This window comes from Lonchura striata, chromosome 7, assembly GCF_050655825.1.
Source record: "Lonchura striata isolate lonStrDom1 chromosome 7, ASM5065582v1, whole genome shotgun sequence".
Classification (NCBI taxonomy): Eukaryota; Metazoa; Chordata; class Aves; order Passeriformes; family Estrildidae; genus Lonchura; species Lonchura striata.
In genome coordinates, this window is record NC_140709.1 from 1,233,998 (window position 1) to 1,248,459 (window position 14,462).

The following is a 14,462-nucleotide window of genomic DNA, read 5'->3' on the forward strand; positions in this document are numbered from 1 at the left end:
AAAAGGGAAAGGGAAAGGGAAAGGGAAAGGGAAAGGGAAGCTCCTGCCTGCCTCCAGGTCAAAATCACTGCCAGTTTTCTCTCCTGGGCCTCCAAAGAGATCTCAGGGAGAAAAGGAGGAGCAGGAAGGCCTGGTGCAGGGAAATGGGGATTGGGGGAATTGCTGCCTCCGGCAGGAGGAGGGAGCGTTATCCAGATACAAGTTATGTAAGGGATGGATCCCAGAATCCCTTTATCTTATATCCAAATAAAAGTTATGGAAGAGATGGATCCCAGAATCCCTTTATCTTATATCCAAATAAAAGTTATGGAAGAGATGGATCCCAGGATCCCTTTAGCTTATATCCAAGGTAAAATTATGGAAGGGATGGATCCCAGGATCCCTTTATCTTATATCCAGATAAAATTATGGAAGTGATGGATCCCAGGATCCCTTTATCTTATATCCAAATAAAAGTTATGGAAGGGATGGATCCCAGAATCCCTTTAGCTTATATCCAAGTTAAAATTATGGAATTGATGGATCCCAGGATCCCTTTATCTTATATCCAGATAAAATTATGGAAGTGATGGATCCCTTGCATCCCTTTATCTTATATCCAGATAAAATTTTGGAAGGGATGGATCCCAGGATCCCTTTATCTTATATCCAAATAAAAGTTATGGAAGGGATGGATGCCAGGATCCCTTTATCTTATATCCAAATAAAATTATGGAAGGGATGGATCCCTTACATCCCTTTAGCTTTTATCCAAGATAAAATTATGGAAGGGATGGATGCCAGGATCCCTTTATCTTACATCCAAGATATGATATAAAGGGATGTAAGGAATAAGACCTTTCCCCAGGTTTAAAAATCCCTTTTCCCCCTTTTCCAGCAGCTCCAGGGGGGCAGGAGGAAGCTGGAGCTGCAGCTCCCAGTGCCCGGGAACCCCGGCTCTGCCAGGGCCAAGCGTGGTTTTCCACGTGACCAGAAAATATTGGATTTTCCACTGACGGATTTCCTATAACGGCAGCACTGGGAGCAGATCCGAGGGATGTTCGGCCCCGAGAGTTTTACAGGAATGTTTTATCGGGCTCAGGCTGTGCTTAAAAACATTCCAAATAAAAGAAATGCAATTTAAAGCTACTGTCAATATGTGAAGTGCTGAATCCTCTTTTCCTGTCACCCTCCCATCCAACACACACAACAAAAATCCCAAAATCTGAATGGAAAGATAAAAAAACACAAAGAAATTGACCTTTCAAGGTGTCTTCCAACCCAAACCATTCCAGATTTCCCGTATTTTATATTCCAGCTTTAAAGTTGCTGAATTAGTATTGAGGTTTCTCGCTGACCTTCAGAACAGACATCCAAAAAGAATCCCATTTCAAATGGAATTATCGGAATCCTGGCAATTTTCAGATCTGTCCCAGCTCTTTGTTCCCTCAAGTTGCAGCCCCATGGATCTGAGAGAGCCCTTCCCGTGCTTCCAGAATTCCACTTTTTCATGTTTTTAAAAGCAAAACCAGAGGAAAGGGCCTTTGATGCCATCCCCATTTCTTTAATTAAAAAGCCTGGCAGGCTCCGGAGTTCTTTAATCGCCAAATCACGGGAAGAGGTTTCCAAAATAAATTTAATGAGTTTGGAAAACGAATGCACAAACCATTCCTGCAGGGTTTTGTCTGCTTCAGATTCCTATTAATGGCTCATTTCTCAGGAATTTCAGCAGCTTATCAATAAATTGCGGGAAAACACAAAATTATCAAGGGTTACATAATGCCAAACATATCCAGAGGCAAATCCCAGCAGGAAAATCCAGGATGGAAGTCAAATTCTCCACTGGAACACTTCCAATTCTGCATCCCAGCAATGGGAAGCGAGGACAAAAGCTTTGGAAAATAAACCCTTGGAATGTTCTTCCCAGTTCCAGGTTATCCCAAAATTGGAAGAGATATCCAAAATAACCCGGAATGGGCACCAGCTCCGTGTCCATTGGAGCATCTCCACTAGGAAAGGCTCCAAAAAACAGGAACAATCCCAGTGCCAGAGTGGGGCTCCTCCAGCTCCTGGGGGCTGGGAGGAGCTCGGAGCACTCAGGAATTTCAGGTCATGGAATCATGGAATGGTTTGGGTGGGAAGGGACCTTAAATCCCATCCCACCCCACCCCTGGCACCTCCCACCATCCATCCCAGTGTCCAGCCTGGCTTTGGATCCTCCAGCTCCTCTGGGAATTCCAGCCCAGCCAGGAATTCCTTCCAACATCCATCTAAATATTCCCTCTTTTAGTTAAAACCATCCCAAGGAATCACCTCCACCATCCTGGGCCGGGATCCCCCCCGTGACTCCCAAAAAACCCTCAGAGGAGACAATTCCCTAAAGGAAAGGCCTGGCTGGAATCTGGGGAGGGAAGGAGAGCTCAGCTCAGCCCTGCTGCTCTCCCCAAGGAATTCCAGAAGGATCAGGAGCTCTCCAGGAATTCCAGTAGGATCAGGAGCTCTCAGGGAATTCCAGAAGGATCAGGAGCTCTCCAGGAATTCCAGAAGGATCAGGAGCTCTCAGGGAATTCCAGAAGGATCAGGAGCTCTCCAGGAATTCCAGAAGGATCAGGAGCTCTCCAGGAATTCCAGAAGGATGAGGAGCTCTCAGGGAATTCCAGTAGGATCAGGAGATCTCCAGGAATTCCAGAAGGATCAGGAGCTCTCCAGGAATTCCAGTAGGATCAAGAGCTCTCAGGGAATTCCAGTAGGATCAGGAGCTCTCAGGGAATTCCAGAAGGATCAGGAGCTCTCAGGGAATTCCAGAAGGATCAGGAGCTCTCAGGGTATTCCAGAAGGATCAGGAGCTCTCAGGGAATTCCAGAATGATCAGGAGCTCTCCAGGAATTCCAGAAGGATCAGGAGCTCTCCAGGAATTCCAGAAGGATGAGGAGCTCTCAGGGAATTCCAGTAGGATCAGGAGCTCTCAGGGAATTCCAGAAGGATCAGGAGCTCTCAGGGAATTCCAGTAGGATCAGGAGCTCTCAGGGAATTCCAGAAGGATCAGGAGCTCTCAGGGAATTCCAGAAGGATCAGGAGCTCTCAGGGAATTCCAGAAGGATGAGGAGCTCTCAGGGAATTCCAGAAGGATCAGGAGCTCTCAGGGAACTCCAGAAGGATCAGGAGCTCTCAGGGTATTCCAGAAGGATCAGGAGTTCTCAGGGAATTCCAGAAGGATCAGGAGCTCTCAGAGAATTCCAGAAGGATCAGGAGCTCTCAGGGAATTCCAGAAGGATCAGGAGCTCTCAGGGAATTCCAGAAGGATCAGGAGCTCTCAGGGAATTCCAGAAGGATCAGGAGTTCTCAGGGAATTCCAGAAGGATCAGGAGCTCTCAGGGAACTCCAGAAGGATCAGGAGCTCTCAGGGTATTCCAGAAGGATCAGGAGTTCTCAGGGAATTCCAGAAGGATCAGGAGCTCTCCAGGAATTCCAGAAGGATCAGGAGCTCTCAGGGTATTCCAGAAGGATCAGGAGCTCTCAGGGAATTCCAGAATGATCAGGAGCTCTCAGAGAATTCCAGTAGGATCAGGAGCTCTCAGGGAATTCCAGAAGGATCAGGAGCTCTCAGGGAATTCCAGAAGGATTTATTTGGGATATTTCCTCATTATCCAAGCCCCCCAGTGCTGGAGCTGAGCAAAGGCAAGGATTAAAGCGAGGAAGGGAGTTCAAGGAAAAAATTCCCAAGCTGGAGCCAACCAGGAGGCTGCAAATGCACAGGGAAAGAGAGAGGCGCCTCGGGCCATGGATATTCACATTCCTAAATCCCTGTCTTGGATAAATACGGGATGTAGAAACAGCCAGCACTTCTGATCCTGGCTGTAATCCGGGAGGAATTGCAGCACAGGGAAACGGGAGGAGTGGGATGGGAATAACCTGGGCAATGGGAAGGAAAGAGGATCCTTCAGTGGTTAAAGGAGGGAAGGGGAACAGGAACATTTCCCGACAAGCGGCGTCTGGAGCCAGCCTGGAGGCTCCGAAGCCCCAGCAAAGCCAGCTCACACCGCGGATATTTGGATTCCAAAATCCCTGATCATTATAAATGATGTCGGAGAATGTAAAAGGGAGAGTTTTAAAAATCCCTGAATCCTGATCCCGCCAGCGCCTCCAACGGCCTCTCCTCTCGTCTCCCCTCCCTGGGAGTGAGCCAGGCTGACCTCATGGATCATCTGCTCCAACCTTTCCTGGCCCAGCAGGTCTGGACAAGCTGAATTCCCTCCAAATCACTCCACACAGAGAAAAAACCTGGCGTTTGTGGATTTTTAAACTTTTTACGGGTCCTGGCAAAGCTGCGGCTGATCCTTCCCTGCCTTCATCCCAATTCCAGGGTCACATTCCCAGAACCGCACTCAACCTCTCCAAAACCCCTGAATTAATCCCATTTTTCCCTTGCCAGAGGTATCCAGGAATGGGATCCACAGGAAACGCATCCCTTTATTCTCAGTATTGAATGCACATTTACATCCAGGGATCCCAGTATTTCCTCATGGATCTCTGCCCGTTCCCACAGGAAAATCTCTGCTTTTCCAGACCTTTGGCTTCCAGGTGAAGGACGGGAGGGAAAATGGGAAAAACCCGGGAATTTCTGCAGGATTGAAACCCACAGAGGTGCCCCCTGTTCCCTAAAAAACCTCCTGGATGAGCTCTCCCTTCCCCAAATCCTCCTCTTCCCTTTGCTCCCACTGGAAGATTTTCCCAACCCTTCATTCCCTCCTGTTTTATCCGGATCCAGCACATTTTGCTCTATTTTGCCCAATTTTCCACTCCCAAAAATAGGTCACAACATTTGGAACCTTATCCCAATTATGCTTTAAAGACACAGAAATTATTTTTTTTTTCTTTTTTTTTGCCCATTCCCCACATAATTTTCAGGTCAGTATTTCCCAAAACAAAGCTGGGGTTTAAATTTCCAAGAGTTGTTTACAAAAGAGCTTTGCTTCCCTCATTTTGTTTGGAATAAATTTTTTTTTTTTGAGGAATAAAAACAAGAAACCTGCAAGGTCTGGTCTGCAGGTCAGGCCTGCAAGTTTTCCATGAGCTTTTCCAGGGAATTTTTAATGGAAATATCACAGAATTTTTAGGGAAGTATCAGGCAGTGTTTAGGAAAATATCAGAGAGTTTCTAGGGAAATGTCCGGGAGTTTTTAGGGAAGTATCTGGGAATTTGGGGGAAATATCAGGAAGCCTTTATGAAAATATCACTTTTTTTTTTTTTTTTTTTTTTAGGGAAGTATCAAGGTGTTTTTAGGAAAACACCAGGAGGTTTTTAAGGAAGTATCAGGAAACTTCTAGGGAAATATCAGGGAGGTTCAGGAGAAATATCAGGGAGTTTTAGGGATGTATCAGTAATTATTTGGAGAAATATCAGGATTTTTTAATAGAAATATCAGGAATTTTTTAGAGAAACATCAGATTTTTTTAGAGTAACATCAGGATTTTTTTAGAGGAATATCATGGTTTTTTTAGAGGAATATCAGGGGTTTTTTAGAGGAATATCAGGAAATTTCAGAGAAACATCAGGATTTTTTTAGAGGAATATCAGGATTTATTTAGAGAAATATCAGGAAATTTTAGAGAAACATCAGGATTTTTTTAGAGGAATATCAGGAATTTTTTAGAGAAATATCAGGAAATTTTTAGAGAAACATCAGAAAATTTTAGAGTAACCTCAGAACTTTTTAGAGAAATATCAGGAATTTTTTAGAGAAATATCAGGAATTCTTTAGAGAAATACCAGGGAGTCTTTATGAAAATTCCAAGGAGTTTTTAGAGGAATATCAAGGAGATTTTTGGGAGCTCTCAGGGGGTGGGTAGGTGAAGATCAGGGGGTTTTAGGGAGTTATGGAAACCTCAGGGAGTTTTTAGGGAAGTGCAGGGAGGACTCGCCGTCCTCTCCCTGGGCAAGCAGGGAGGGAGCAGCGGGACTCCACAGCGGCCCCAAAACGGATCCAAGGTGCCCTGAACATCCCCTGGGCCCAGCAGCAGCTGGAAATGCCGGAGCCCGCATCCCAGCCAGGAGCTCCACATTCCAACCACATCCTGGAGCACCAAAATCCATCCCAGCGCCAAAATCCATCCCAGCGCCAAAATCATCCCAGAGCCAAAATCATCCCAGAGCCAAAATCATCCCAGAGCCAAAATCCATCCCAGAGCCAAAATCCATCCCAGCGCCAAAATCCATCCCAGCGCCAAAATCATCCCAGAGCCAAAATCCATCCCAGCCAAAATCCATCCCAGAGCCAAAATCCATCCCAACGCCAAAATCCATCCCAGCACCAAAATCCATCCCTTGGAGAGAGCCCCAGTGCCAAAATCCATCCCCAGCACCAAAATCCATTTCCTGAAGAGATGCCCACTGCCAAAATCCATCCCCAGCACCAAAATCCATCCACAGCACCAAAATCCATCCACAGCACCAAAATCCATCCACAGCACCAAAATCCATCCCCAGCACCAAAATCCATCCCTTTTGAAAGAGCTCCAGCACCAAAATCCATCCCCAGCATGAAAATCCATTTCCTGAAGAGAAGCCCAGTGCCAAAATCCATCCCCAGCACCAAAATCCATCCCAGAGCCAAAATTCATCCCTTTGGAGAGAGCCCCGGCACCAAAATCCATCCCCAGCACCAAAATCCATTTCCTGAAGAGAGCTCCAGCACCAAAATCCATCCCAGCACCAAAATCCATCCCCAGCGCCAAAATCCATCTCCTGGAGAGAGCCTCAGCACCAAAATCCATCTCCACCACCAAAATCCATCCCCTTGGAGAGAGCTCAAGCACCAAAATCCATCCCCAGTGCCAAAATCCATCCCCGCACCAAAATCCATCCCCAGCACCAAAATCTATCCCAGCATCAAAACCCATCCCCAGCACCAAAACCCAGCCCCAGCGTCAAAATCCATCTCCACCACCAAAATCCATCCCCAGCACCAAAATCCATCCCAGCACCAAAGTCGATCTCCTGGAGAGAGCCTCAGCACCAAAATCCATCTCCACCACCAAAATCCATCCCCAGCACCAAAGTCGATCTCCTGGAGAGAGCCTCAGCACCAAAATCCATCTCCAGCACCAAAATCCGTCTCCACCACCAAAATCCATCTCCACCACCAAAATCCATCCCCAGCACCAAAACCCGTCCCCAGCACCAAAATCCCTGTGCAGGCAATCCCAGCTCCAGCTGCCTGCAGGCGCTCCAGAGGTGCAGGAGGCCCGCGGAGCTCCCCGAGCCCCCCGGAGCCGCTCACCGGTGGTCTCGACGATGCCCTCGAGGATGACGACGATCTCGAACTGCTCGCTGCGCATGCTGCGCTGGGACAGCTCGTAGAAGGGGCTCTTGGCGTCGATGACGTGGCAGATGGTCAGCGGGGACACCAGGAACAGCTGGTCAGCCCCCGTGCTGAAGCCCACGTCCAGCTCCAGCTGGTCCAGCGGCAGGAATTCCCCCTCCGGAGTCTGCCGGGACTGCGGGAGACAAGGAGGGGAAGGGACCTTGGAGCTCCTCGTGCCCGGAGAGCCCAGGGAGAGCTGGGACACGAATCCCTGCGCCAGAATCTGGGATTGAGAGACCCTCCCGCCAAACATTCCAGGAGGCTGGGACTTCAGCAGGTGGGATCCAAGCATTCCAGATCCAAACATTCCAGATCCAAACATTCCAGATCCAAACATTCCAGGAGGCTGGGACTTCAGCAGGTGGGATCCAAACTTTCCAGATCCAAGCATTCCAGATCCAAACATTCCAGGAGGCTGGGACTTCAGCAAGTGGGATCCAAATTTTCCAGACCCAAACATTCCAGATCCAAGCATTCCAGATCCAAACATTCCAGATCCAAACATTCCAGGATTCTGGGACTTCAGCAGGTGGGATCCAAGCATTCCAGATCCAAACATTCCAGATCCAAACATTCCAGGAGGCTGGGACTTCAGCAAGTGGGATCCAAACTTTCCAGACCCAAACATTCCAGACCCAAACATTCCAGATCCAAACATTCCAGATCCAAACATTCCAGGATTTTGGGACTTCAGCAGGTGGGATCCAAACATTCCAGATCCAAACATTCCAGATCCAAACATTCCAGGATTCTGGGATTTCACCAAGTGGAATACAAACCTTCCAGGATTCTGGGATTTCACCCGGTGGAACCCAAACATTCCAGGATTTCACAGGGTGCAATCCAAACATTCCAGGATTCCAGGATTTCACAGGGTGCAATCCAAACATTCCAGGATACTGGAATTTCATGTGGTGGAACCCAAACATTCCAGGATACTGGAATTTCACAGGGTGGAATCCAAACATTCCAGGATTCTGGGATTTCACCAAGTGGAATTTCACCAAGTGGGATCCAAGCATTCCAGGATTCCAGGATTTCACTGGGTGGAATCTAAGAATTCCAGGATTCTGGGATTTCACCAAATAGAATCCAAACATTCCAGGATTCTGGGATTTCAAAGGGTGGAACCCAAACATTCCAGGAATCTGGGATTTCACAGGGTGGAATCCTAACATTCCAGGATTCTGGGATTTCAGCAGGCGGGATCCAAGCATTCCAGGATTCTGGGATTTCACCAGATGGAACCCAAACATTCCAGGATTTTACTGGGTGGAATCCAAGCATTCCAGGATTCTGGGATTTCACCGGGTGGAATCCAAGCATTCCAGGATTCTGGGATTTCACCGGGTGGAATCCAAGCATTCCAGGATTCTGGGATTTCACCGGGTGGAATCCAAGCATTCCAGGATTCTGGGATTTCACCGTGTGGAATCCAAGCATTCCAGGATTCTGGGATTTCACCGTGTGGAATCCAAAATCTCCCAACATCCGATCCAGCTCCAGGTGAAATCCCCACAGCGCCCCGCTGCCCTCCCCGCTCCCCCTGGATCCCCGGAATTCCCAGGGATCCAGCACGTCCCTCCCAGCCTCTGTGGGACAGGGATCCGGGTGTTCCGGATCCTGCTGGGATGTCACACTCCAGCTGCTCCCGGAATTCCGATGGAATGCCAGAGCTCAAATCCAGAGAAACCAAATTTAATTTCACACCTCCCTGAGTCCCTGGAAAAATCCAACCCCAGGCAATTCCAGAGGGAACATTTTGCTAAGGAATGAACCCTGAGTGACTCCTTTGCTCCAGGTGATGAGGGGGGGAAAATTCAGGAATTCTGAGTGACATCCGAGCTCTTTCCAATCCCAAAAATCCATCCCAAAATTCCCATTACAGCAAAAGAGGCTTTGCACAGATTTCCCACTTTAAGGCTTTGGGGTTGGTCTTGCTCCTGGCCTGAGCCCGGCAGGAAAAATAAAGGAATATTTCCCCCATGGATTGAGGGTTTTTTTTTCCTTTTCCCTCATTTTTTCATTTATTTCCTTTTTATTTCTTTTACTTTTCCTTTTCCCCATTTCCTTTTAGTTTTCCTCTTGTTCCCTCCCCGTGTGGGTCCCTTTTGTTTTGCCTTTCTCCTCTGCTTCCCTTTTTCTTTTATTCCTTTGTCTTTTGTTACTCTTTTCCCCTTTCATTTTCCCTTTCCTTTTCTTTGATTTTTCTCTTTATTTTCCTTTTTCCTATTTTGTTTTTACCTCTTATTTTCCCCTTAATTTTCCTTCCCCCTGCTTTTTAAATTTTACTTTTCCCTTTTATTTTCCCTTTTCCCCCTTTTATTTTGCTCTTCCCCCATTTTTCCTTTCTTTTCCCCTTTTTTCCTCCTAATTTCCTCTTTTCCACTTTTGTTTTTCCGTTCCCTTTTTTCCCCAGGAGGCCTGGCCTGGCACTGCTTCTCTCCCAAGCACAAACCTTTCCCTTCCCTTATTTCAAATCCAGGGAATTCTTTTGGAGCCACACTGAGTTTGAAGCTTCAACTTTTAAAATTCCCCCTCTGACACTTCCAGAGCCAAAAAAAAAACCAAAATAAAACAAAACAAAACAAAAAAAAAAAAAAACCAAAAAAAAAAAAAAAAAAAGGAGGCAATTTTCAAATGCTGGACTGGAAATTACTAATTTTTGATCTTTTATAGCTTGAAATATAGGAAATTATTTAAATACATTTATATAGTATGCAAATATATATTTAGACATTATTAACTATTTTAAAACAAACTGTATAAATTATATATTGTTAAATATAAATATTTGTAATTGCATGTTACATAAACCTATGGTGTTATGCTGCAATGTTATTTTATATATTTATATATTATTATATATATTATATATTTATCCTTATAAATAAGATTTATAAATTATATAATTTATCATTTATATATAATTATATTTTCCATAATTTTAAAGCTATTAAAGGGTTATTTTGAGAATTTTTCAGGAATTCTTTCCCTTTTTTAGGCACAGACTCCCTCAAGGATTGGGGACCCCAACACCGGGCCAGTCCTGATCCTGAAATCCCATGGAAAACAGGAATTTGGGAGAACGGCACAACTTCAGGAGCCTCCCACGGGCTGAGCCCCATCCCTGGGGCTGCGGGGGGACAGGGAGGAAAAACGGGGAAATTCCCAAGGGGATTGTCCTGGGAATGGGGACTCCACAGCCCGAGGGAAGGGCACCCCCAAATCCCTGCAGGATATCCCAAATCCTGCCTGCCAGGATATCCCAAATCCCTGCAGGACACCCCAAATCCCTGCAGGACACCCCAAATCCCTGCAGGATATCCCACATCCTGCCAGGATACCCCAATTCCCTGCAGGACACCCCAAATCCCTGCAGGATATCCCACATCCTGCCAGGACACCCCAAATCCCTGCAGGACACCCCAAATCCCTGCAGGATATCCCACATCCTGCCAGGATATCCCAAATCCTGCCAGGATATTTCAAATCCCTGCCAGGACACCCTCAATCCCTGCAGGATATCCCAAATCCCTGCAGAATATCCCAAATCCCTGCAGGACACCCATCCCAAGGGCACTCCAATCCCAAGGACAGGACACCCCCATACCCTGCAGGATATCCTAAATCCCTGCAGGATATCCCAAATCCCTGCAGGATATCCCAAATCCCTGCAGGACACCCTTCCCATGGAAACAGCACCCCCATTCCCGTCAGGACAGCCACCCCAAGGACAGGACACCCCATTCCCTGGCCAGCACCCCCTGTGGGTATCCCGATTCCCGGGGGGTCCCTGCAGGATGCAGCAAACGCCCCCCGAGCCGGCTCCTTCCTCCCACCTGCTCCATCCCCATTCCCGAGTCCCCATCCCCATTCCCGATTCCCCATCCCCATTCCCGAGTCCCCATTCCCGAGTCCCCATTCCCATTCCCAACTCCCCATTCCTGTGTCCCCATCCCCATTCCTGTGTCCCCATCCCCATTCCCAATTCCCCATTCCTGAGTCCCAATCCCCATTCCTGTGTCCCCATCCCCATTCCCAATTCCCCATTCCCGAGTCCCCATTCCTGTGTCCCCATTCCCATTCCCATTCCCAATTCCCCATTCCTCAGTCCCCATCCCCATTCCCAATTCCCCATTCCCGAGTCCCCATTCCTGTGTCCCCATTCCCATTCCCATTCCCAATTCCCCATTCCTCAGTCCCCATCCCCATTCCCAATTCCCCATTCCCGAGTCCCCATTCCTATGTCCCCATCCCCATTCCCAATTCCCCATTCCCGAGTCCCCATTCCCAAGTCCCCATCCCCATTCCCGAGTCCCCATTCCCAAGTCCCCATCCCCATTCCCGAGTCCCCATTCCCGAGTCCCCATTCCCATTCCCATTCCCGGCTCCCACAAGCCTCAGCCCACCGGGGCCTTTGCAGCCCTCCAGGGCAGGGATGCTCCAGGTCGGACCCCGCTTTCCTGGGAATCCACCTCGGTAAAGTTCAGCCCGGCTGGGCTCAGGGCTGCCCAAAAAGCTCAGGATTATGCCCGGAGCTTTCTCCTTCCCGGCTCCCGGAAAGCTCGGAGCTACAAAGGATTTCCTTGTCAGGCAAATGGAGCATTTTATAGGAATCTATAAATATCCATCCCAATCCTGCGCGGAATGTGGGAATTATCTCCAAGGAGGTTGGGGATGCGGGGCTGAGCCCGCAGCCCGAGGCTCCCGGAGATGTTCCCTGCACCGGGAAAACAGGACAGGGATGCTGGGACAGCAGCAGGACCCAAAACACGACCTGGGATCATCCTGGGATCACCCCTGGCCGTGGGCACGGCCACCTTCCATGGACCCGGCTGCTCCAAGCCCCAGGGACGCGGGAACAGCCGGGGTGGGAGCGAGGGACATCCAAGGGACGTGGAGAGGGGCTGGGATGTCCCCAGGGGAGCGGCAGTGGGGCCACGGGTCTGTCACAGAGCCACGGAATTGTTTAGGTTGGAAAAGCCCCTCAGGACCACGGAGTGCAACCATTCCCAGCACTGCCGGGGCCCCATGGAATTACTGAGGTTGGAAAAGCCCTTCAAGGACATCGAGTCCAACCATTCCCAGCACTGCCGGGGCCCCTGTGGAATTACTGAGGTTGGAAAAGCCCTCCAAGGACATTGAGTCCAACCATTCCCAGCACTGCTGGGGCCCCCATGGAATTACTGAGGTTGGAAAAGCCCTCCAAGGACATTGAGTCCAAACATTCCCAGCACTGCTGGGGCCCCCATGGAATTACTGAGGTTGGAAAAGCCCTTCAAGGACATCGAGTCCAACCATTCCCAGCACTGCCGGGGCCCCCATGGAATTACTGAGGTTGGAAAAGCCCTCCAAGGACATTGAGTCAAACCATCCCAGCCATTCCCAGCACTGCCAGGGCCCCCATGGAATTGTTGAGGTTGGAAAAGCCCTCCAAGGACATTGAGTCCAACCATTCCCAGCACTGCCAGGGCCCCTGTGGAATTATTGAGGTTGGAAAAGCCCTCCAAGCCCTCCACGACTATGGAGTCCAACCATTCTCAGCACTTCCCCATCGAGTCCAACCATCCCAGCCATTCCCAGCACTGCCAGGGCTCCCATGGAATTACTGAGGTTGGAAAAGCCCTTCAAGGACATCGAGTCCAACCATCCCAGCCATTCCCAGCACTGCCAGAGCCCCTGTGGAATTACTGAAGTTGGAAGAGCCCTCCAAGGACATCGCGTCCAACCACCCCAACCGTTCCCAGCACTGCCAAGACCCCACGTCCCCAGGTGCCACCTCCACATGGGATGGGCACTCCACCACTGCCCTGGGCAGCTTGCCAGGAAGGAATCTCCCCGCGCCGCCGCCCGGAGCACCCACCTTGAGCAGCTTGCAGCGGATCTGCGCCGAGACCATGTGGCTGTTGCGGAGGTTGCCCACGCGGAACATGAGCGTGAGCTTGCCGTCGCGCATGGAGATGGCGGCGTGCTCGCTGAACATCAGCGTCTCGGCCCTCTTCTTGGGCTGCGACATCTTGATGAACATGCAGCCGATCAGGAAGGCGTCCACGATGGAGCCCAGGATGGACTGGAAGAGGAAGAGGATGATGCCCTCGGGGCACTTGTCGGTGATGTAGCGGTAGCCGTAGCCGATGGTGGCCTCGGTCTCGATGAAGAAGAGGAAGGCGGAGGGGAAGTTGTAGACGTTGGCCACGCACGGGGTGTAGCTGTCGTCGTGCGCCTTGTTGAGGTCCCCGCGCATGTAGGCGATCACCCACCACATGGAGGCCATGAAGAGCCAGGCCACGGTGTAGGTGAGGATGAAGATGAAGAGGTTCCAGCGCCACTTGAGGTCCACCAGCGTGGTGAAGAGGTCGGACAGGTAGCGGCTGGTCTCGCCGCCCAGGTTGCCGTGCTGCACGTTGCAGCGCCCGTTCTTGTCCACGAAGCGCTGGCGCTTCCCCCGCGGGGCGCTGCGCGGCGGCGGCAGCCCTCCGCCGCTGGCCGAGGTGCTCACCACCTGGTACTCATCGCCCAGCTTGCGCCGCAGCGCCGACATGCTCCGCGCAGCCCCGCGCAGCCCCGCGCAGCCCCGCGCAGCCCCCGGCTCCCGAATAGGCCGGCAAGATCCGCGGAGCCGGCAAGATCCGCGGAGCCGGCAAGATCCGCGGAGCCGGCAAAATCCGCGGAGCCGGCAAGATCCGCGCAGCCCCCGGCACCCGGCTCGGCCGGCAAGATCCGCGGAGCCGGCAAAATCCGCGGAGCCGGCAAGATCCGCGCAGCCCCCGGCTCCCGGCTCGGCCGGCAAGATCCGTGCAGCCCCCGGCTCCCGAATCGGCCGGCAAAATCCGCGGAGCCGGCAAAATCCGCGGAGCCGGCAAGATCCGCGGAGCCCCCGGTACCCGGCTCAGCCGGCAAGATCCGCGGAGCTCCCGGCTCCCGGCTCGGCCGGCAAAATCCGCGGAGCCGGCAAAATCCGCGGAGCCGGCAAGATCCGCGGAGCCGGCAAGATCCGCGCAGCCCCCGGCACCCGCTCAGCCCCGCGCAGTCCGCGCAGCTCCGCGCACACCGCACGGCCCCGCACACCCCACAGCTCCGCGCAGTGCGCTCAGCCCCGCTCAGCTCCGCATCCCCC

General features: G+C 50.6%; 1 protein-coding gene across 1 annotated transcript in view; it reads right to left on the bottom strand.

Moving 5' to 3' along the window:
* The window catches only part of KCNJ3 (potassium inwardly rectifying channel subfamily J member 3), a 38,053-nt gene extending 23,591 nt beyond the window's left edge, over positions 1-14,462 (bottom strand). The window contains exons 1-2 of the mRNA XM_021545687.3: positions 13,209-14,462; positions 7,259-7,475 (exon numbers count right to left, since the gene is read on the bottom strand). Coding sequence (XP_021401362.2) covers positions 7,259-7,475; positions 13,209-13,886 — 895 coding nt within the window. The 5' untranslated portion in view covers positions 13,887-14,462. The remainder of the gene's footprint in view (positions 1-7,258; positions 7,476-13,208) is intronic.